The sequence below is a fragment of the Protomyctophum bolini genome, assembly GCF_963924005.1.
Source record: "Protomyctophum bolini genome assembly, chromosome: 2".
NCBI lineage: Eukaryota > Metazoa > Chordata > Actinopteri > Myctophiformes > Myctophidae > Protomyctophum > Protomyctophum bolini.
In genome coordinates, this window is record NC_137863.1 from 834,094 (window position 1) to 857,106 (window position 23,013).

The 23,013-nt window shown below is 45.5% G+C and overlaps 2 protein-coding genes across 2 annotated transcripts in view; one reads left to right on the forward strand and one right to left on the reverse strand.

Annotated features, from left to right (window-relative positions):
- Positions 1-23,013, forward strand: part of LOC308326001 (uncharacterized protein) — a gene marked incomplete at both ends in the record, with an annotated part of 57,527 nt that overhangs the window by 28,869 nt on the left and 5,645 nt on the right. Inside the window, 13 exons of the mRNA XM_080778808.1 lie at positions 6,096-6,178; positions 6,920-7,007; positions 9,249-9,334; positions 10,431-10,572; positions 11,658-11,792; positions 14,740-14,864; positions 15,720-15,926; positions 16,166-16,258; positions 17,276-17,380; positions 18,133-18,319; positions 18,881-19,012; positions 19,270-19,323; positions 21,059-21,210. Of these exons, the coding sequence (XP_080634934.1) occupies positions 6,096-6,178; positions 6,920-7,007; positions 9,249-9,334; positions 10,431-10,572; positions 11,658-11,792; positions 14,740-14,864; positions 15,720-15,926; positions 16,166-16,258; positions 17,276-17,380; positions 18,133-18,319; positions 18,881-19,012; positions 19,270-19,323; positions 21,059-21,210 (1,589 nt within the window). The remainder of the gene's footprint in view (positions 1-6,095; positions 6,179-6,919; positions 7,008-9,248; positions 9,335-10,430; positions 10,573-11,657; positions 11,793-14,739; positions 14,865-15,719; positions 15,927-16,165; positions 16,259-17,275; positions 17,381-18,132; positions 18,320-18,880; positions 19,013-19,269; positions 19,324-21,058; positions 21,211-23,013) is intronic.
- Positions 12,458-13,537, reverse strand: LOC308325613 (kelch domain-containing protein 3-like; the record flags this gene model as incomplete). Its single annotated transcript, XM_080778157.1, has 1 exon — positions 12,458-13,537. The coding sequence occupies one exon, from the start codon at positions 13,535-13,537 to the stop codon at positions 12,458-12,460; it is 1,080 nt and encodes a 359-aa protein (XP_080634283.1).

Genomic DNA, 23,013 nt, shown 5'->3' on the forward strand with positions numbered 1-23,013 from the left:
ACCAAGTGGGATGTGATTTAGAGAAACAGAACCAAGTGGGATGTGATTTAGAGAACAGAACCAAGTGGGATGTGATTTAGAGAAACAGAACCAAGTGGGATGTGATTTAGAGAAACAGAACCAAGTGGGATGTGATTTAGAGAAACAGAACCAAGTGGGAAACAGAACCAAGTGGGATGTGATTTAGAGAACAGAACCAAGTGGGAAACAGAACCAAGTGGGATGTGATTTAGAGGAACAGAACCAAGTGGGATGTGATTTAGAGAACAGAACCAAGTGGGATGTGATTTAGAGAACAGAACCAAGTGGGATGTGATTTAGAGAAACAGAACCAAGTTGGATGTGATTTAGAGAACAGAACCAAGTGGGATGTGATTTAGAGAAACAGAACCAAGTGGGATGTGATTTAGAGAAACAGAACCAAGTGGGATGTGATTTAGAGAAACAGAACCAAGTGGGATGTGATTTAGAGAAACAGAACCAAGTGGGATGTGATTTAGACTCACTGGGCTGTTCTTTATACTATAAGAGAAGTTGGCACTGGCTTTTAAATCAAATGGGCAATAAGAATAAATCAGGCGCACACACACACACACACACACACACACACACACACACACACACACACACACACACACACACACACACACACACACACACACACAATTCAATTCAATTCAAAGGGCTTTATTGGCATGAGAAAACATACGTTTACATTGCCAAAGCAGAAAGAACAATACAACAAAACAATACAGCAATACAATCAAAACAAAATTATGTACTTTGAATGTCAGAATCTTCAATAGATCAACTTCTATGTACCAAGGTCACTCGATGCAGGAATATACACAATGATTAGTCTTTAGGGTGGTTGTGTTCCATTTGATATCCTTCTCCTATCACAGCAACTCAGGAATCTTGCTGCTGTGTTTGCACATTGTTGTACTTCGCCCAGCAGATATGGGAGTTTTTTGTCATTGGTCATGTTTTCAAAATCTCCGTGTGTGGTTGTAATCTGTGGGAAGTATGTGTCTCTGATGTCTTGGTACAGTGGACGGATGGTTAGGAAGTGTAGCTCGGTTTCCACTTCGTTTAGTGTGCAGTGGGTGCATAGTCTGTCTTCTCTCGGGATACAGGTCTGCCTATGACGGCCTTTCTCCATCGCGAGACTCCATGTGCTCACTGAGTCTGTGCCTACTTAAGATTTGTCTTTGTTTTGGGTCGGTCACGGTGCTCAGGTATTCTGCCACTGTGTATTCTCTGTTTAGAGCCAGATAGCATTCTAGTTTACTCTGCTTTTGTGTTGCTTCTTTCCAATGTGTCAGATAGTTTTCCCTTTGCTGTTTTGCACACACACATACGCACACGCGCGCGCGCGCACACACACACACACACACATCACACACACATCACATCTGACACTTCAAACACTGGACTATGTCCATGAGCATCTGGAGTGGCAGCCTGCTCTCTCTCTCTCTCTCTCTCTCTCTCTCTCTCTCTCTCTCTCTCTCTCTCTCTCTATATATATATATATATATATATATATATATATATATATATATATATATTAAATAAGATCTACAAGCTCACATGCAACGCGTTGTGAGCTTGTAGATCTGCTTTTGTCAGCGGTTTCAGGGATGACACCTTGTCAACATCCTGTCACCTTCTCCGACCTCTTTTTTTCTTTTTTTGCGGCTTACGCCTTTTATTGGTTTTTTTTAAAGGACAGACAGACAGACAGTAGGCTGACAGGAAACGGGAGAGAGATGGGGGGGGGGAGGGAAGACATGCAGTAAAGGCCGTGTCGGGCTCGGGAGTCGAACCCGCGGCACACTGCGACTGGATTACCAGTCGGGTGCCCAGACGGTTACGCCACCGCCTGTGGGCCTTTTCTCCGACCTCTTTATACGGATAAAATAACGATGCATTTTAACCCATTCTGAACGGCAAACCATTTTTGGTGTTAGCATCATGTTATGCTTTAGCTATTGGCAAATAGCAGATCTACAAGCTCGTAGCGCTACGAGCTTGTAGGTCTGCTATTTTTGAAAAATCGAAGAACGACTGACATTTTTATAGAATCTGATCTCAGGTCAGAATTGGTTAATCAGACCAGTGTGTGTTGTCCGGTGGAAACCTCGTATGAATCTGATCTCAGGTCAGAATGGGTTAAACTAAATCGTATACGTTACATCTCATAGAATCAATCATTTAACCTCCCGAACCCTTTCAAAGATAACTGATAACCACCGTCATGAGATGTTCTGGATCTTAACCCATTCTGACCTGAGATCAGATTCATACGAGGTTTCCACTGGACACACACTGGTCTGATTAACCCATTCTGACCCGAGATCAGATTCTAAAAATGTCAGTCGTTCTTCGATTTTTTTCAAAAATAGCAGACCTACAAGCTCATAGCGCGCCACTCGGTGGCGCGCTATGAGCTTGTAGATCTGCTATTTTTCAATAGCTAAAGCATAACGTAATGCTAACACCAAAATAGGTTCCCGTCTAAAATGTGTTAAATTCACAGACAGAACCTTGAAATAGACCTTCTCTCTCGGATGAGAGGAGAACTCAGTGTCAGAGGTTCCCACCCGCACGGTGATGTAATCTCATAAATGTCCACCTTTTACCCATGGTTCAGAGCTTAACCCATTCTGACCTGAGATCAGATTCTAAAAAATGTCTTCTACATCCTGACACTTTTCATTCTGACCTGAGATCAGATTCTAAAAAATGTCTTCTACATCCTGACAGTTTTCCATTCTGACCTGAGATCAGATTCTAAAAAAATGTCTTCTACATCCTGACAGTTTTCATTCTGACCTAAGATCAGATTCTAAAAAATGTCTTCTACATCCTGACGGTTTTCCATTCTGACCTGAGATCAGATTCTAAAAAAGTCTTCTACATCCTGACAGTTTTCCATTCTGACCTGAGATCAGATTCTAAAAAAAAAGTCTTCTATGTCAGTCGCTCTTCGATTTTTTTTAGACCTACAAGCTGGCGCGCTACGAGCTTGTAGGTCTGCTGTTTTTCAATAGCTAAAGCACGACATGATGCTAACACCAAAAAGGGGTTCCCGCCCAGAATGTGTTAAAGTGCTCCCAGATGATAACGTGTCCTTTCAAGTGAAACTAATTGAAACAAATTGAACGGAGAACAATTGGACGTTCTCCAGACCTTATTATCTAATGGCCACCTATGCTCGCTAAATAGAATGGAATTGAATTAACCTCTTAAAGCGTATATAGCATAATCTTATTCCACAGCATCTGCGACCTACAACAGAAACACGTCAGTTTACGACAGAAACACGTAGTTTTAACTATACACAGTAAATTATGCACATAGTTTTTGTTCCGGTCATGAATAGTTTAGGTCCCTAAATAACCTTCCGGTCTCTCAGGAAATTCATGTGGATTGTTTTAAAACCAGAAAGAACAAAAACGCGACCATCTATCCGTTTCCTGGGCGTATAAGGAGGCAGTGTGTCTACGTGCACTCGCACGCACGCACGCCCGCACACACACACACACAGTCACACGCACACACACACACACGCACACACACACACACACACACACACACACACACACACGCTCTCTCTCTCTCCGTCGGGTTCCGCACGGCTGAGCATGACTTTTAGACCGAGACGATCATAAAAAGCGTTTAGGAACGCGTCCAGAAACTTGATTTACACAAACCTTTCCCATCTCTCTCTCTGTGTGTGTGTGTGTGTGTGTGTGTGTGTGTGTGTGTGTGTGTGTGTGTGTGTGTGTGCGTGTGTGTGTGTGTGTGTGTGTGTGTGTGTGTGTGTGTGTGTGTGTGTGTGTGTGTGGGTGTGTGTGTGTGTGTGTGGGTGCTGATGCGTGTATTAACGTTCATCAAAGACAGTTTCAGTCGGCGTCTCCTCCTTGCGTTCAGCGATCATGTTTCATCATAAAAGTGGATCGATTTTCTTCCTCTTGAGCCAAGACGCCGTCTCAGGGAGGACGTGACCTCATGACCACGTGATGCACCAGGATGTGGAGTCTGCCAATAGAGACGAGAGAGAGAGGCCCCAAATATTCATATTTTAACTGGGTGGGACCCCTCCTCCAAATAATCATATTTGAACCAGGGGGCAGTCAGACAGATATTTTGTGAAGCCACTGAGGAAATCGGGATTTCCTGAAAGTTCATATAATGGCCTGTTGTGGCGCTGTCTGTCATTGGGCCCAAAAAAACCCATAGCCCCATGGAAGTCCATGTATTTGGGCCCAACTTCACCTAGACTGTATTACCTTGATAAACATGGTCATGAATACTTTCTGCTTCCAGTCACTAGTTTAAAGTCTCATTTCTAATGTCATAATATTCTTTTTGGAAAATTATGGTCCCATTTATAAAAAATATATATAAAGTTCCGTATGTTCAGAGGGGCGTGGCTACCGTTACAGTCTATGATCGGGATCCCCCACCCACCCACGCCTCGTTGTCTGGGCCAGCCAATGGGCCAGCTGGGCCAAAACGGATCTAGAAAGATGGCGACTTACAATACAAGGACTGACAGGCTTCATTTTACGTTCATGTTAGACCCGGGGAACGCTTTGTCCATATTTTTTACAGTCTATGATTTGAACTGGGGACGTCCCAAAATAGCCTGGTGGTGAAACCACTCCCCCTGCTGGACAACATTTGAATTCTGCCTGAAGAGTGAGAGTCTGTATTGATTTTGTATTGCCGTTTACATTTTGTGCTAAATAAATCGAACCGGGTGGAAGATGTGGCACCTATAACCGGCTGACGGAGAATCACCAGTACTGGAACGCATGCACGCACGCACGCACGCACGCACGCACACACGCACACACAGCCTCGGGACTGCTGTGTTAATCCACTAAGCCTCTGAATCTCTCCTCCATCGTCTGTTGATGTGGTGGATATTATTATTATTATTAATCACTGCTAGATTTAGTGCTTCAACTGTTGTTTATTTATGACTCTCACTGGTTTATGTTGCTTTGTGTTTACTCCTGCCTCTGGGTCCTTCTGTAGTTCTATCTGCTCTGTCTGGGTCCTTCTGTAGTTCTGTCTGTATGCTGGGTCCTTCTGTAGTTCTGTCGGTATGCTGGGTCCTTCTGTAGTTCTATCTGTATGCTGGGTCCTTCTGTAGTTCTGTCTGTATGCTGGGTCCTTCTGTAGTTCTATCTGTATGCTGGGTCCTTCTGTAGTTCTATCTGTATGCTGGGTCCTTCTGTAGTTCTATCGGTATGATGGGTCCTTCTGTAGTTCTATCGGTATGCTGGGTCCTTCTGTAGTTCTGTCTGTATGCTGGGTCCTTCTGTAGTTCTGTCTGTATGCTGGGTCCTTCTGTAGTTCTGTCTGTATGCTGGGTCCTTCTGTAGTTCTATCTGCTCTGTCTGGGTCCTTCTGTAGTTCTATCGGTATGATGGGTCCTTCTGTAGTTCTATCGGTATGCTGGGTCCTTCTGTAGTTCTGTCTGTATGATGGGTCCTTCTGTAGTTCTATCGGTATGCTGGGTCCTTCTGTAGTTCTATCGGTATGATGGGTCCTTCTGTAGTTCTGTCTGTATGCTGGGTCCTTCTGTAGTTCTGTCTGTATGCTGGGTCCTTCTGTAGTTCTATCTGCTCTGTCTGGGTCCTTCTGTAGTTCTATCTGCTATGTCTGGGTCCTTCTGTAGTTCTATCGGTATGCTGGGTCCTTCTGTAGTTCTATCGGTATGCTGGGTCCTTCTGTAGTTCTATCGGTATGATGGGTCCTTCTGTAGTTCTATCGGTATGCTGGGTCCTTCTGTAGTTCTATCCGTATGCTGGGTCCTTCTGTAGTTCACTCTTTTAGACCATATCCGTGGTCATCATATTGTCTCTGTGTCTGTCTGTCTGTCTCTCCTAACAGAAGTCAGAAGCGTGTGTGGTGGACATTAAGCTATCTGTGTGTGTGTGTGTGTGTGTGTGTGTGTGATCCACATTTGAGCAAGAATGGTACAGAACTACTGTCAGATATGTAACGTGTATGTCTGTGTGTGCGTGTGTGTGTGTCTCTCTGTGTGTGTGTGTGTGTGTGTGTGCGTCCAACAGGAGCGTGTGTGACCAGCCCAGAGTGGACGTTCACCCAGCGCTGCTCGCCTCCCAGACTGGACTCTGTCCAAGAACTGCACCTGGTGAGACCCGTCTCATAGGCCCCTCCCACTTTATCACTGACCCGTCTCATAGGCCCCTCCCACTTTATCACTGACCCGTCTCATAGGCCCCTCCCACTGTATCACTGACCCGTCTCATCATAGGCCCCTCCCACTTTATCACTGACCCGTCTGGACACTGTCGCCATTATTACTGACCTCATGTACCAATATTATTAACCCATTCTGACCTGAGATCAGATTCTAAAAAATGTCAGTCGTTCGATTTAAAAAAAAATAGCAGATCTACAAGCTCGTAGCGCGCCACTCGGTGGCGCGCTACGAGCTTGTAGATCTGCTATTTTTCAATAGCTAAAGCATAACATGATGCTAACACCAAAATGGGTTCCCGTTCAGAATGGGTTAACCCATTTTAGCTATTGAAAAATAGCAGACCTACAAGCTCGTAGCGCGCCACGAGCTTGTAGATCTGCTATTTTTGAAAGAAATCGAAGAACGACTGACATAGAAACATAGCTTTTTTCAGAAAACTGTCAGGATGTATAGAAGACATTTTTAGAATCTGATCTCAGGTCAGAATGGGTTGATGTGAAAATGAATCATCAACTTAAATTTGTAATTTATTAATTTGATAAAAAATCTATTTGAACCAAATGATCAAAGTGTGTGTGTGTGTGTGTGTGTGTGTGTGTGCATGCGTCTCTCTCTCTCTCTCTCTCTCTCTCTCTCTCTCTCTCTCTCTCTCTCTCTCTCGCTCTCCAGGGCGTGCTAGGAGGTCTGTGCAGTGGGAAGTCTGCTCTGGTTCACAGACACATGACCGGGAGTTACCAGGCTGTGGAGAACCCCGAGGGTACGTTTAATAATAATAATAATACTAATAACTAGAAAAGTCGCAATTTTGAAAAAAAATGTAACGTGTGGTTGCCGCAGTATTACGGCCCCTCCCACTAACATTGTGGAGTCTTGTTACAACCTCCGTCCAATTCTCCTTGACTCTCTTGAAAACGCTTGAATAGTGTGATCTGCTATTTTTCAATAGCTAAAGCATTACATAATGCTAACGAGTAACACCAAAATGGGTTCCCGCCCAAAATGGGTTAATGAGCACGTATAATGAGTACCAGGAGGGGGCGCTGTTGTCCCAGAACAGAGAGAGGGATAGTGCTGCACTGTTGCCTGCTAATGAGAGAGATGTGGGAGATGAGAGGGGGGTAGGGCGGGGGGAGTTGCACCGCTCAGCTCACACGGGTGTGATTGTTCTATTTTATTTCGATGTCGGGCCTGAATGGGTTAAATAAACAATAAACAATAATAATAAACAATAATAAACAATACCATTCTTTTCTTGTTCGGCCTCCCGTCGGTCTTGGTCTCGACCCTCATTTCAATAAACCATTGTTTTGATTAATTTTTTTAATGCAGGTTTGCTAGTTTAGTTTGTATTAGTTTCAGGGGAGGGGGGGAGGGAGGGAGGGAGAGGGGAGAGAGGGAGAGGGAGGATTAATTGTGATTAAACTTTTGGCAGCTTCATATCATCAAATTATATGGTGGTGCGGGGGGGGGGGGGTTCTCTGGCCCATCTTTTACATCACACCTATACATATTTTGTTATACTTTGTATTCAATATATTTTATGTTGAGTTTTAAAAACTTAGGTTGCACTGGTGTCAAACTTTATTTTATCTGAAAACGTTTTGTGCCCAGATGTAAATCATAACAAAATGCATGGTGCATGGTGCTGAATAGACTCTGTCCATGGTGCTGAATAGACTCTGTCCATGGTGCTGAATAGACTCTGTCCATGGTGCTGAATATACTCTGTCCATGGTGCTGAATAGACTCTGTCCATGGTGCTGAATACACTCTGTCCATGGTGCTGAATAGACTCTGTCCATGGTGCTGAATAGACTCTGTCCATGGTGCTGAATACACTCTGTCGATGGTGCTGAATACACTCTGTCGATGGTGCTGAATACACTCTGTCCATGGTGCTGAATACACTCTGTCCATGGTGCTTAATATACTCTGTCCATGGTGCTTAATAGACTCTGTCCATGGTGCTGAATACACTCTGTCCATGGTGCTGAATAGACTCTGTCCATGCTGCTGAATACACTCTGTCCATGCTGCTGAATAGACTCTGTCCATGGTGCTGAATAGACTCTGTCCATGGTGCTGAATAGACTCTGTCCATGGTGCTGAATAGACTCTGTCCATGGTGCTGAATAGACTCTGTCCATGGTGCTGAATACACTCTGTCCATGGTGCTGAATACACTCTGTCCATGGTGCTGAATACACTCTGTCCATGGTGCTGAATACACTCTCTCCATAGAGTAACAGTACAGTAAAGAACCTGGGGGTCATTATTGATTCTGAATTGAATTTTAATTCACACATTAATCATGTTACCAAGATTGCCTTTTTTTACCTTAGAAATATTGCACGAATCAGAGCATATTTGTCCTTGGACGATGCAAAAACGCTAATCCACGCCTTTGTTTTTTCTCGGCTTGATTACTGCAATGCACTTTATTCAGGACTGACTAAGAAAACAACTGACAGACTACAACTTGTCCAAAATGCAGCAGCCAGAGTTTTAACTAGAACTAAGATGAGAGAACATATTACTCCAGTTTTGGCTTCACTGCACTGGCTTCCGGTTGTTTTTAGGATTGATTTTACTTGTGTATAAAGCTAATAATATTTGGAATTTTTCAATATGACTTCAGATTAACTAACACCCTCCATACTAGAGTCTGTCGGACCACCAAGTAATCTCCAATACCGGCTGGATCTGGTTGTAGCTCTGTTGTTCTCCTCAGGTCAACCGAGGAGAGAGAGAGAGAGAGAGAGAGGGGGAGAGAGAGAGAGAGAGAGAGAGAGAGAGAGAGCAGGCTGCCACTCCAGATGCTCATGGACATAATCCAGTGTCTGAAGTGTCAGACGTGAGGGTGACAGGTGTGTGTGTGTGTGTGTGTGTGTGTGTGTGTGTGTGTGTGTGTGTGTGTGTGTGTGTGTGTGTGTGTGTGTGTGTGTGTGTGTGTGTGTGTGTGTGTGTGTGTGTGTGTGTGTGTGCGTGCGTGCGACAGGGGGCCAGTACATGAAGGAGGTGCTGATTGACGGTCAGAGCCACCTGCTGGTCATCCGTGAAGAGACAGGACTGCCAGACGGACAGGTAACACTAATACCAGCCTCCTGGTGGCGCTATAACAGGACGGGTCTCCACCAGTGGGCGCTATAATAGGACAGGTCTCCACCAGGTGGCGCTATAATAGGACAGGTCTCCACCAGGACAGGTCAGGTTGTGGCCTCCTGGTGGCGCTATAATAGGACAGTCTCTCCACCAGGGCAGGACAGGTTTTGGCCTCCTGGTGGCGCTATAATAGGACAGGTCTCCACCAGGGGCCAGGTCAGGTTGTGGCCTCCTGGTGGCCCTATAATAGGACAGGTATCCACCAGGGGGCGCTATAATCGGACAGGTCTCCACCAGGACAGGTCAGGTTGTGGCCTCCTGGTGGCGCTATAATAGGACAGGTCTCTCCACCAGGGCAGGACAGGTTTTGGCCTCCTGGTGGCGCTATAATAGGACAGGTCTCCACCAGGGGGCGCTATAATAGGACAGGTCTCCACCAGGCCAGGTCTCACCCCTTGGATGGCAATTGATTTGTGGCATTTTATTCCAACAATGTGTTATGCAAAAATCGACCATGCGGTTCGACATGCAGTCAAACATGCGGTGAAATGAACGCGGTCATCGCAAAGATGTGATTCTAAAACGGGTAGTCCCAATACGTCATTCTGATTGGCTGGTTTCCGTCACGTGACCGGTGTAAATCCCACCGATAACCCACTCCTTCAATCACTTTGTGTCAACCTGCAGCCTTGTAGCTGAACTGGGGAAGGGGAGCGCTTGATTGCTTTACAAACACATGCCGTGCGGGCGTCTAAGCACCGCCCGGCTCATAATGACTGTGAATGTGTGGCTCCAGGCAGCCCCGTAAATACATCAAGCGCTATTCTCCCGTCACATATAGGCTACTTGCCGAGCACAACAAGGAAGTGTTGTGGCTCTGGCTCGCTCGCTCTGTTGGCGCAAAGCGTAGCTACTTTTGTGAATGTAATAGTTTTATGAGGTTAATATTGCTATAATGTTTGTAACCGTTTTAGAAAAGCAATAAGCCACTCGAGGCCCAAAGCTTACCGGGTATTTTACACACCGCCGGTAACCTGAGACCTCTCGTGGCTTATAGCTTAATTGTTCTCCTCCTCAGTTCGCGGGCTGGGTGGACGCCGTCATCCTGGTCTTCAGTCTGGAGAACGAGGCCAGCTTCCAGGAGGTTTACCGGAACTACAACCAGCTCAGTGTCCACCGCACCGTCGGAGAGGTGGCCTTCATAGTGGTCGGTACGCAAGGTGAGGAGGTCCCCTTCATAGTGGTCGGTACACAAGGTGAGGTCCTAATACACCTAATAGGTGTTGTGGACACTGAGCGGACACCAACACACAAGGCACTTTGAAACTGGGCCACCACGGCCGTTTATTATAGATAACGCTTTTACGCGCTTGGCATATACTGCAACTCAAAATGTATTTTAACGAAAGTAAACTCCGCCTCTTCTCTGGCGGGGGGTTGCGTTAGGGTCCTCTTTCCTAACGGGCTTTAGTGCGCCCTATGTATCCCACTCTCTGTCCCCGGGTTGACAGGTGCCTCTGTTATCTGTCAATATTCTCCCGGGGAAGTGGAACTGTCATCAAATTTATCTGGGTAGCGGGTTACCTATAATGAAGAGAATATGCTTTTAGTATCACGGTCACATTCACGTAATACGACTGGTGTGTGAGGTGGTGTGTGAGGTGTCGCTTACCGCCGTGCATGCCCGTCATGTCCCCTTCAGCTGCCAGTGGGGAATGAGCGCAGGACCAGACATACCTTTCCTTTTATTCAAGGCCAAGTGCGCGTGCACTTGGCCTTGAGCCAATAGGTGGGCTGGGTTAGTATGTCTGGTCGATGACGAGGCCGAGGAGGCGTGTTCTCCTCGGCTGTGTTCTGCCTCCTCCCCACTGGCTGTCTGGGCCATGACGCTCACCCATGGCGGCTGGTTGCCTAGCGACACCCCACAGTGTATTATGTAACGATTCATTCAACTCACGATATGTTACAGAGCTACGATACTAGGTCACGATTATTGACGATTTGTCGAACACAAAATAACTTTCCAGGCAAATGACACAGATGATTTATTTTCTCTCAAATCCATTTTGTTTTTCTCTTTAAATTTTCTTCTCTCATTTTCTTCTTTTCAATACAGCAGCAAACTTTTTTTTTTTCAATCAATTCTCTTGCAAATATCCTGCATTGTCTTTCTTAAGATCAGTTACAAGTCTATTCATTGTGTTACTGTGTGTTATTACTGTTATTCTATAGATGAGATCAGTTACAAGTCTAATGTATTGTGTTGTTTGTTTGTCTGTATGTTATTATTACTGTTATTCCGTAGATAAGATCAGCAGCTGTAACCATCGGGTCATCGATGACATCAGAGCCAGACAGCTGTGTTCAGACGTCCGCCGATGCACCTACTACGAGACGTGTGCTACGTACGGGCTGAACGTCAACAGAGTCTTCACTGACGGTAATAATAATAACAATAATCTGTCGATCTATAGGTCCAGGTAATTTACACGGGTGTAAAAAAATAATAATGGGATAAAAATAAAAATAAATAAAAATATAAACAAGAGGATCTGGTGGGGGGGGGGGGAGCCAATACGGATGTATTTGGTTTTGCAGCCGTTTAGCTGAAGGAAGAGGAGCTTCATCCACTAATGGAGGTCAGACCCTAGGGAGGTCCTCGACGCACGTCCCACTGGGAGGAGACCCCCGGGGCAGACCAAGGATCACGTCCCACTGGGAGGAGACCCCCGGGGAAGACCAAGGATCACGTCCCACTGGGAGGAGACCCCCGGGGAAGACCAAGGATCACGTCCCACTGGGAGGAGACCCCCGGGGCAGACCAAGGATCACGTCCCACTGGGAGGAGACCCCCGGGGCAGACCAAGGACCACGTCCCACTGGGAGGAGACCCCGTGGCAGACCAAGGCGCAGTTGGAGGAAACACATCGACTCACTGGCCTTGGAACGTCTCGGAATCCCCCTGGAGGAAGTCACTAATGGTGCTCTGGAGAGGGAAGTCTGGAACTCTCTGGTGGAGCTGTTGCCCCCGTGACCCGACTACGGATAAGCGGTTGAAGATGGATGGATGGATGCCTGTCAGTTCCCTCCTGATGTCTGTCAGGGTCAACACATTGACCAGTCATGGCTGTCAGTTCCCTCCTGATGTCTGTCAGGGTCAACACATTGACCAGTCATGGCTGTCAGTTCCCTCCTGATGTTGTGTGGGAGTCCAGACTGCTCCAGACCGTACTGAATAACTGCCAGCTTACATAATGTCTTGAGGCTGGGACTGAAGTCTAAGACATACAGGTCACCTGGTATGTCGCGTGCTCCAAAGAGGATAACATGATCTCCAATCACGCAGCAGCACATGCTATACATCTCAGACGGGCGTTTCCCCTTGGGCTCAACCTTCTTCCAGGAGAACGTCTCTGGACTGAATTTCCAGACATCATTGAAGACCTGGTTTTCGTTGTAGCCACCAAATATGTACAACTCTCCATTGTAGGTAAAGGCTGAATGATCACAGCGTCTTTCCGGTAGAAGCTGTAGAGAAGGTGTGTTCATACATTCGAGGGTCTCTGTGCCAAACACTCTGATGTTGTTGTAGAACTGACCCCACCCCCTCCAGCCCCCAAATACAAACATCGTTGTCCCGATGATGGTGGCAGAGTGACATACTGAGGCAGGAGGTTTAGTTCCTCTGGTGTTACGTAAAGACCAGACCATTGTGCTGGTGTCCAACTTGTGGATGTCATTAGTGTATCCAGTCAGCTGGGTCCATCCTCCATGGATGAGCATGACCTTCCCCAACACACAGGCTGAGTGGCCCCACCTCCCCTCTGGAACAGTACCAGACACCCTGGGTTTGAACCATATGTGGCTGTCGACATCAAATGCATAAAGAACGTTGCAGAGACCTTGGTCAGTCCGCCCTCCCCAGAGGTAGACGGTGTCTTCAATCAGAGCAGCTGTGTGGCCCCAGCGCCTGGAGGGAACCTCAAGGTGAGGTTCTTTAGGGGTCACTGCAGGGGTCAACTCCCTCCAGCGTAAAGACACTGTGTTGAAGACGAACACTTCAGTGGGATCTCTTCCTCTCGGGTTTCCGTCTCCTCCAAAGCAGTAGATCTGGTGTCCGACCACCACAGCAGCAGCGTGGTCCTTCCTGTGTTCTCCTTCCAGATGTATCGTCCAGTGAAACATCTCACACAGCAGCTCCACCGCCAATGAGTGTTGAGAACTAGTTTACAGATGGACGTGTTAGGATGAAGGCAGCTCAGTTTCCTCGTTGCCAGACACTAACTGATGTTTAGTGCATCGGACACATCTTTTAAAGGAACAATTACACGGTTGTGATGTCATTGGATGATTACGTCATATTACATCACAACACTCCATATTTGGGCATGCCTGACGAGCGGGTACTCTGACACGGGTACAACGGGTGTTGCATCGCCAGGTGGGACAACATGGATCTCCAACTTACATCGTTACCGACTCGGTGCTCTACAGCCGACTCAGTGCGTCACACCTCTGTGAAGTGAGCGGCGCTATTATATTAAAGTCTAACTCATGTTGATATGGTGATGTAATGGTGATATAAAACACTATTATATTAAAGTCTAACTCATGTTGATGAGGTGATGTAATGGTGATGTAAAACACTAACATATTAAAGTCTAACTCATGTTGATATGGTGATGTAATGGTGATGTAAAACACTATTATATTAAAGTCTAACTCATGTTGATATGGTGATGTAATGGTGATGTAAAACACTAATATATTAAAGTCTAACTCATGTTGATATGGTGATGTAATGGTGATGTAAAACACTAATATATTAAAGTCTAACTCATGTTGATATGGTGATGTAATGGTGATGTAAAACACTAATATATTAAAGTCTAACTCATGTTGATATGGTGATGTAATGGTGATGTAAAACACTAATATATTAAAGTCTAACTCATGTTGATATGGTGATGTAATGGTGATGTAAAACACTAATATATTAAAGTCTAACTCATGTTGATATGGTGATGTAATGGTGATGTAATGGTGATGTAATGGTGATGTAAAACACTATTATATTAAAGTCTAACTCATGTTGATATGGTGATGTAAAACAAACGGTGCCAACACAAACATCAAACGCCATTAACAATAAAGAGACAATATGACGTAATCAAGCAATATTACACGAGAGGGTGTGGTTTAACGTGATTATTGCCACGACAATGGTGTGTTTTCTGTAGCTAAATCAACAGTGTTTCTAAGGATGGGATGGTGTGTTTTCTGTAGCTAAACCAACAGTGTTTCTAAGGATGGGATGGTGTGTTTTCTGTAGCTAAACCAACAGTGTTTCTAAGGATGGGATGGTGTGTTTTCTGTGTGTTTTTCAGCCGCTCAGAAGATCCTGACGGCCAAGAAGCAAGCAGCTCTGCTGGCCGCCTGTCAATCACTGCCCAACTCCCCCTCCCACTCCGGAGAGTCCACCCCCGTGTCGGGAGGAGGCTTTCCTGGTCAGGTAATCAATCAATAAATCAATAAATCAATACATTTTCTGAAGCGGACTTGAGTGAGCAAGTCACTGTGCCGAACAGTGACAGCACCGTTACATTCTGAAAGCACTTCCAGAGGAAGAAATATTTGATGCTTTGGGCAGGCATGCGTAACGTGCCTGGCCTACCGCCGTACAGTAGCTATAAACACATGAACACATACAGGCCAGTACAGTAGCTCTCTCCTCTATCGTCCCACGGAAAAACTGACATGATGGAGAACTCTGTGATGTTTGGGAAGAGTTTTCAGTAGTCTCTCTCTCTCTCTCTCTCTCTCTCTCTCTCTCTCTCTCTCTCTCTCTCTCTCTCTCAATTCAATTCAATTCAACAGGCTTTATTGGCATGACGTTTTACAAGTGTTGCCAAAGGACAATCACAGATATTACAAACAACATAGCCTAATATCAATGACATGAAAAAATTAATTAAAATAATATAAAATAAAGCAGGTGGTGCATGAAATAAAACATGGCATACTGTATGTGTGTCCTACTGGTTGTCCCTTTTCTTGTGACAGGAATTGACATATTTTGCAGCCAAAACTGCACATTCTTTCTGTTCCCCCAGAAGGACTGGTAATCTTTCCCTTTCTGTCATACTTCGGAATTCTGGGAAATTTGTTTCAAATTTTGGAAAGAACTCCTCTCTAATATTTGTGTAGTTTTTACATTGTGTTAAAAAGTGTAACTCTGTCTCTATAGCTCCGTCATCACAGTGACCGCACAGCCTCTCCTCTCTGGGCAGCCAGGTCTGTCTGTGTCTGCCCTTCTCTATTGCCAGACTATGATCACTCAGTCTCTCTCTCTCTCTCTCCCCTCCAGAGTAACGGAGGTCAGAGCAGTGACTACAGCTCGTCTCTGCCGTCCACTCCGGTCATCGCTCACAGAGAGATCTGCAGCAGGACGCTGAGAGGAGGAGGGGGAGGAGGGGGAGGGGACAGCCCCACCCCCCCCGGGGTGGGTCCTCCAGGGGGTCCCGGGGGTCCCGCTGCCCGCAGCGCTACTCGAAGACGCACCTCCAGATTCACAGTATGTGCTGTTCTTTACTACACGATATAACACTGTTCTTTACTACACTATATAACCCAACCGGTTCAGTTCAGAACCAGTTTCTAGTCCATGAGCCAGACCTCCAAAATTGGAATTCTGAATTGAGTGAATGTGTGAAAACCGATTAGGTGGAAAAGGCATGTTTTAACCATATGCTCTGTCTGTCTGTCTGTCTGTCTGTCTGTCTGTCTGTCTGTCTGTCTGTCTGTGTCCGACAGGGCCGGAGAGGCAGTGACACCAACAGGAGGAGTCTGGACTGTAAGGGTGACCTCAGTGACCTGGGCAGTGGGCGCTCCATCCCCATGAAGCAGGTACGACTGGCTCCCGAGAAACCCTGTTCTGGTTACAGTTTACAGAGAAACCCTGTTCTGGTTACAGTTTACAGAGAAACCCTGTTCTGGCTACAGTTTACAGAGAAACCCTGTTCTGGTTACAGTTTACAGAGAAACCCTGTTCTGGTTACAGTTTACAGAGAAACCCTGTTCTGGTTACAGTTTACAATGTAGAGAAACCCTCTTCTGGTTACAGTTTACAATGTAGAGAAACCCTGTTCTGGTTACAGTTTACAGAGAAACCCTGTTCTGGTTATAGTTTACAGAGAAACCCTGTTCTGGTTACATTTTACAGAGAAACCCTGTTCTGGTTACAGTTTACAGAGAAACCCTCTTCTGGTTACAGTTTACAGAGAAACCCTGTTCTGGTTACAGTTTACAGAGAAACCCTGTTCTGGTTACAGTTTACAGAGAAACCCTGTTCTGGTTACAGTTTACAGAGAAACCCTGTTCTGGTTACAGTTTACAATGTAGGCATTTAGCAGAGAATTGAGGACAATTCTACAAACCTGACAGTTTTCTGAAAAACCTCGTGTTTCTATATCAGTGGTTCTCAAACTATTTCATGTCAAGGACCCGCCAGAATGATCTGTTTTAGTAGTTCCGGAGTGGTTCCAACAGATTGTGTGGCCCTGGTCTTTCCCGAAATGGGACTGATCGACGGTAGCTACTGGGACGTAAGTCGGGACTTGATCAACCCCGGCTGGGTCACCTGAGTGAGGGGTATGATGTTCCCGAGACCCGAAACCCCCGATGACCTTGGGATACATCACTGAGGATACGTCCCAGTTGCATCCATGCCATGCATTTTAATTCGTTCTATATTCAAAGATTTGCGCCACATTTTTATAATCTTTCAAAAATAGCTACAAGTTCAATACCATACAAGTTCATAGTACCATCGTAGCGCTGCTATTTTTCAACAGCTAAAGCATAACATAATTCTTAAAACGCGAAAAGCGTTTAATGGAGTAAATGTTGCTCTTTCACCACCAGGGGCCGCTGCTGAAGCGCAGTGGAAGCTCCCTCAACAAGGAGTGGAAGAAGAAGTATGTGACGCTGTGCAACAACGGAGTTCTGTCCTACTACTCGAGTCTCAACGTGAGTTTTGATTGATTGATTGATTGATTGATTAGCCCATTCTGACCTGAGATCAGATTAAAAAAATGTCTTCTACATCCTGACAGTTTTCTGAAAAAGCTATATTTCTATGTCAGTCGTTCTTCGATGTTTGTGTTTATAAATCGACTGGGCGCTATAATGTAATGGATTAAATAACCCTGGGCAATTAAAGTGTTAACTGTGAGTGGAAGACACCATAAAGCATTACACTTGTTCCACCATGTTCAATTCATCATAACAATCAGAGACGTACAAATATACTCTTCTAGTATATTGTTTTACAGGTTAGATTAAATATGAAAGCCAATGATCGGGATTGGGTTGTAACGTGTCTCCTTGGCTCCAGGACTATGGTGGTTGGTTATAATGGTTGTAACTTCTCCTTGGCTCCAGGACTACATGCAGAAGGACATGGTGTTTGTGGCTATAATGTTATAAAGGTTGTAACTTGTCTCCTTGGCTCCAGGACTATGGTGGTTGGTTATAATGGATGTAACTTCTCTTTGGCTCCAGGACTACATGCAGAAGGACATGGTGTTTGTGGCTATAATGTTATAAAGGTTGTAACGTGTCTCCTTGGCTCCAGGACTATGGTGGTTGGTTATAATGGTTGTAACGTGTCTCCTTGGCTCCAGGACTATGGTGGTTGGTTATAATAGTTGTAACGTGTCTCCTTGGCTCCAGGACTATGGTGGTTGGTTATAATGGTTGTAACTTCTCCTTGGCTCCAGGACTACATGCAGGACGCCCCAGGGAAGGAGATGGACCTCCTCAGAGTGACGGTCAAGGTTCCGGGGAAGCGTCCGCCGCCCCGTGCGGCCGCGGCGGCATCGTGCGGACCGCCTCACCCCGCTGCGGGGCTCAACGGTCTGGCCACAGACCCCCACCACCACGGGGGGGGGGAGGGGACCAGCCCAGGTCAGACTCACTGTGACCGCTACACTGTGTGTACGGAGTGTACTGTACGCTGTCTGTCGTTTACATCCAGCTATAACCTCGCGTCAGATCAGATTCTGCAAAATGTCTTCTACGTCCTGACAGTTTTCTGAAAAGGCTATGTTTCTACATATGTCAGTCGTTCATTTTCTTTTTTTCAAAAGAATAGCAGACCCTACAAGCTTGCAGAGCTTGTAGATCTGCTATTTTTCAATAGCTTAAAGCATAACATAATGCTAACACCAAAAGGGTTTCCCGCCCCGAATGGGTTAAAGGAGAATTCCGCCCTAGCCGTGTTTTACTGAATTCTATTGATAATGTGTATATTTACCCCCAAAAGTAATAATAAAAAAAGTAGGCGCTGGTTCTACACAATGCGGTCATTGTCATGTCATGTCACACACTAGAACAGAACAGAGGAAAATCATCTAGACATTTGCTGGCCCCTAGTGGCCGGCCGGTGGATTGGCCTCGTGGAACATTTGAGCGATACACACATTATTGCAGCGTTGAACCGTAATACTTTGTCCCCTGTGTCACCAGACTCCGCCTTCGAGGGCGTGTCCAACTCCTCGTCCAATAGGGACGCGGCGTCCGTCTCTCCGACGACGACGTACAGGAAGAAGACGCGAAGAAAGAAGAGTCTGAACCAGAAAGGAGACGCTACGATCGATGGTAGAGTTTCATATATCGTACCCGGTATCAATAAGCTTTGGGCTTACCGAGTACCCGATATCGATACGTTTTTGGCTTATCCAGTACCCGGTATTGTCCTATCATAGTAAAAGTGGTTCCTAATATTGTGTGATACATTTGCATGTGGTGCTAAAGTATGTTTTTTAAATAAGGGAAGCAGATCCAATTACACCTCCCCTTCCCCCCCCCCCCCCCCCCCCCCCCCCTCTCTCTCTCTCTCTCTCTCTCCTGTATAGCCAAGCGCAAAATGTGGACACTAAAAAGCTTGGGCAGCTTAAGGAACAAGACAGGTAATGAAACACAATGTGACTGACAGACACACACACAGACAGACACACAGACAGACAGACACACAGACACACAGACACACAGACAGACAGACAGTTGAAGTTGTCAGTATAACAATAGATTAAACGCTGTCTGAATTGGTCACACTAAGAGATAGAAAAACATGTTCAGAAGCATCTGCATAAACCCTAATGGTGTCAGAGATTTGATCAAAGCAAAGGTTAAAGGAGTATATGGTTAACGGTTAAAGGGTTAGGGTTAGATTTATTAGTTTTTGTTGCATTTCTGAGCCAATATAACTGGATGACCGGTCAATAGGTCAATAGGTCATTAGGAGACTCTTTGAGACTCCACCGGTCATCAAATTATTGGCTCAGAAATGGGACAAAAATGCGTCACAGCTCACAGAACCACACAGACGGAGGCTCGGCCCGTACCGTTTTCTGTGTTCCTCATTAGTCAACGATTATTAATTCATAATTAACTAGATAAAGTGACCCTCGGGGCAGGGCAGGTTGTGGCCTCCTGGTGGCGCTATAATAAGCCAATGTGAAAAGGTTGCCATTTATTCTTACGCCTTTGGATGGCAATTGGATGATTTGAGACATTTTGTTTCAAAAATGTGTTTTGCAAAAATCCACGTGTTGGTAGTAGTCTTCATTTGTCTGGTTCTGTGAGTTCTGTATAGTCTTCATTTGTCTGGTTCTGTGAGTTCTGTATAGTCTTCATTTGTCTGGTTCTGATGTAGTCTTCATTTGTCTGGTTATGTGAGTTCTGTATAGCCTTCATTTGTCTGGTTCTGTGAGTTCTGTATAGCCTTCATTTGTCTGGTTCTGTGAGTTCTGTATAGCCTTCATTTGTCTGGTTCTGTGAGTTCTGTATAGCCTTCATTTGTCTGGTTCTGTGAGTTCTGTATAGGCTTCATTTGTCTGGTTCTGTGGGTTCTGTATAGCCTTCATTTGTCTGGTTCTGTGAGTTCTGTATAGCCTTCATTTGTCTGGTTCTGTGGGTTCTGTTGCCTTAATTTGTCTGGTTCTGTGAGTTCTGTATAGCCTTCAGCTGTCTGGTTCTGTGGGTTCTGTAGTCTTCATTTGTCTGGTTCTGTGAGTTCTGTATAATCTTCATTTGTCTGGTTCTGTGAGTTCTGTGTAGCCTTCATTTGTCTGGTTCTGTGAGTTCTGTATAGTCTTCATTTGTCTGGTTCTGTGAGTTCTGTATAGCCTTCATTTGTCTGGTTCTGTGAGTTCTGTATAGCCTTCATTTGTCTGGTTCTGTGAGTTCTGTATAGCCTTCAGCTGTCTGGTTCTGTGAGTTCTGTATAGCCTTCGTTTGTCTGGTTCTGTGAGTTCTGTATAGCCTTCATTTGTCTGGTTCTGTGAGTTCTGTATCCTTCATTTGTCTGGTTCTGTGTGTTCTGTAGCCTTCATTTGTCTGGTTCTGTGAGTTCTGTATCCTTCATTTGTCTGGTTCTGTGGGTTCTGTATCCTTCATTTGTCTGGTTCTGTGTGTTCTGTAGCCTTCATTTATCTGGTTCTGTGTGTTCTGTAGCCTTCATCTGTCTGGTTCTGTGAGTTCTGTATAGTCTTCATTTGTCTGGTTCTGTGAGTTCTGTATAGCCTTCATTTGTCTGGTTCTGTGAGTTCTGTATAGTCTTCATTTGTCTGGTTCTGTGGGTTCTGTATAGCCTTCATTTGTCTGGTTCTGTGATCTGTTCTGGTTCTGTTCCCCCCCGTCTAGACGAGGATGCCTTTGACTTCCTGGTCGTGTCCAGCTCAGGCCAGACGTGGCACTTCGAGGCCCTCAGCGTGGAGGAGAGAGACTCCTGGGTCCACGCCATCGAGAGGGAGATCCTGGCCAGCCTGCAGCTCTGTGAGAGCTCCAAAGCCAAGGTGAGGTCTGACAGCTCTGTGAGAGCTCCAAAGCCAAGGTGAGGTCTGACAGCTCTGTCAGCTCTGTTATAGAGCTCCAAGACCACGGTTCAGCACTACTTAAAAGATTATTATTAATTTTTTTATATATATATTTTTATCCCACGATTTTGTAACCCATTTTTCACCCCTGTGTCAATCATCTAATGTGATCCTGGGCTCTACACACCCTCCACCAACCTAGTCCCCATATATGGGGGACAAGGGGAGACCAACCTAGTCCCCATATATGGGGGACAAGGGGAGACCAACCTAGTCCCCATATATGGGGGACAAGGGGAGACCAACCTAGTCCACATTATATGGGGGACAAGGGGAGACCAACCTAGTCCCCATATATGGGGGACAAGGGGAGACCAACCTAGTCCCCATATATGGGGGACAAGGGGAGAGCAACCTAGTCCCCATATATGGGGGACAAGGGGAGACCAACCTAGTCCCCATATATGGGGGACAAGGGGAGAGCAACGGACTTGAACTCATGCTTCCTTCATGCCTGAGTGTCCAAGTTGCTCCTTTACACCTGACAGGGGGGAGTTTCCCTGGTTGGACGTAGCGCGTGGAAGGAACACGTTATTCCAACCAGTTCCTTTCCCCTCCATCAGGCGCCCCGGCTGGCCAGGGGGAGGCACCAACCTAGTCCACATATATGGGGGACAAGGGAATCTTTTCTAATTAATGGATTTTGTTTTGATTGCATTGAATTGTTTATTCGCGGAATCACTGGGACATGCATTTAGCTATTTAAAAATAGCAGATCTACAAGCTCATAGCGCGCCACCGAGTGGCGCGCTATGAGCTTGTAGGTCTGCTATTTTTGAAAAATCGAAGAACGACTGACATTTTTTTAAATCTGATCTCAGGTCAGAATGGGTTAATTGTGTTATTGATAAGGAGCACCTCATCGATCAGGCTCATCGAGTCCGTTTCTTATCGAGCATTTTCTATTAGTTGTGTGGAAAGACCGGGAGACCGCAAATTCTGAACAGAACCAGTATCTTTTACTACAGAGCCTTCAAATACAGCACTTTTCTAACAGACGGAATTAAGGCAGTTGACGTTTTTATACCAATACAATAATATTAAAGAAACTGTAAAGGTGGAGAAACACAGCCAGTGTGCCGGGACCTTTAACTGGTTATTATGTGTACCACCGACCACCGTCACATTGAAAGTGTATTTTTTGTTTTCCCCGGACAGTGTATTATAATAATAATAATATTAATAAGGGCAGCATATTATAATAATAATGAGGGCAGCGTATGTATTGATTTATTCTTGCAGAAAGAAAGAAAGAAAGAATGAAAAAACAGTAGCATCTTCCTACAGTTCAGTTCAGTTTATTTTCGGAAGGAGGACATACAGTACATTCATACACTGCACACAGTTTCCATCATTTTTCACTTTTTTTTCTTCTTTTTTGTCATTTTTTTTCTATAGTGTCCGTAGCTCGTGTCCTGTCCGTTCCGAAAAAGGGTTGGGGAGAAGCCATAGGCTTGTCGGGCCCCACCCCTGGAGTCCATTTGTGCACGTGTAGCAGACCGTGCCTGCTTACACAGTGCATACATGAATTGCATTTTTATAGCGCTTTTCCAAGTGCTCAAAGCGCTTTACAATGGTTCATTCATTCATACATTGGGAGGTGAAGCGGCGAACAGTCGACGCCAGCGTCCTCGCTTCCCACCCCCAATCCAACCCTTGATGCTGAGTGTCAAGCAGGGAGGCACTGGGTCCCATTATTTAGAGTCTTTGGTATGACCCGGC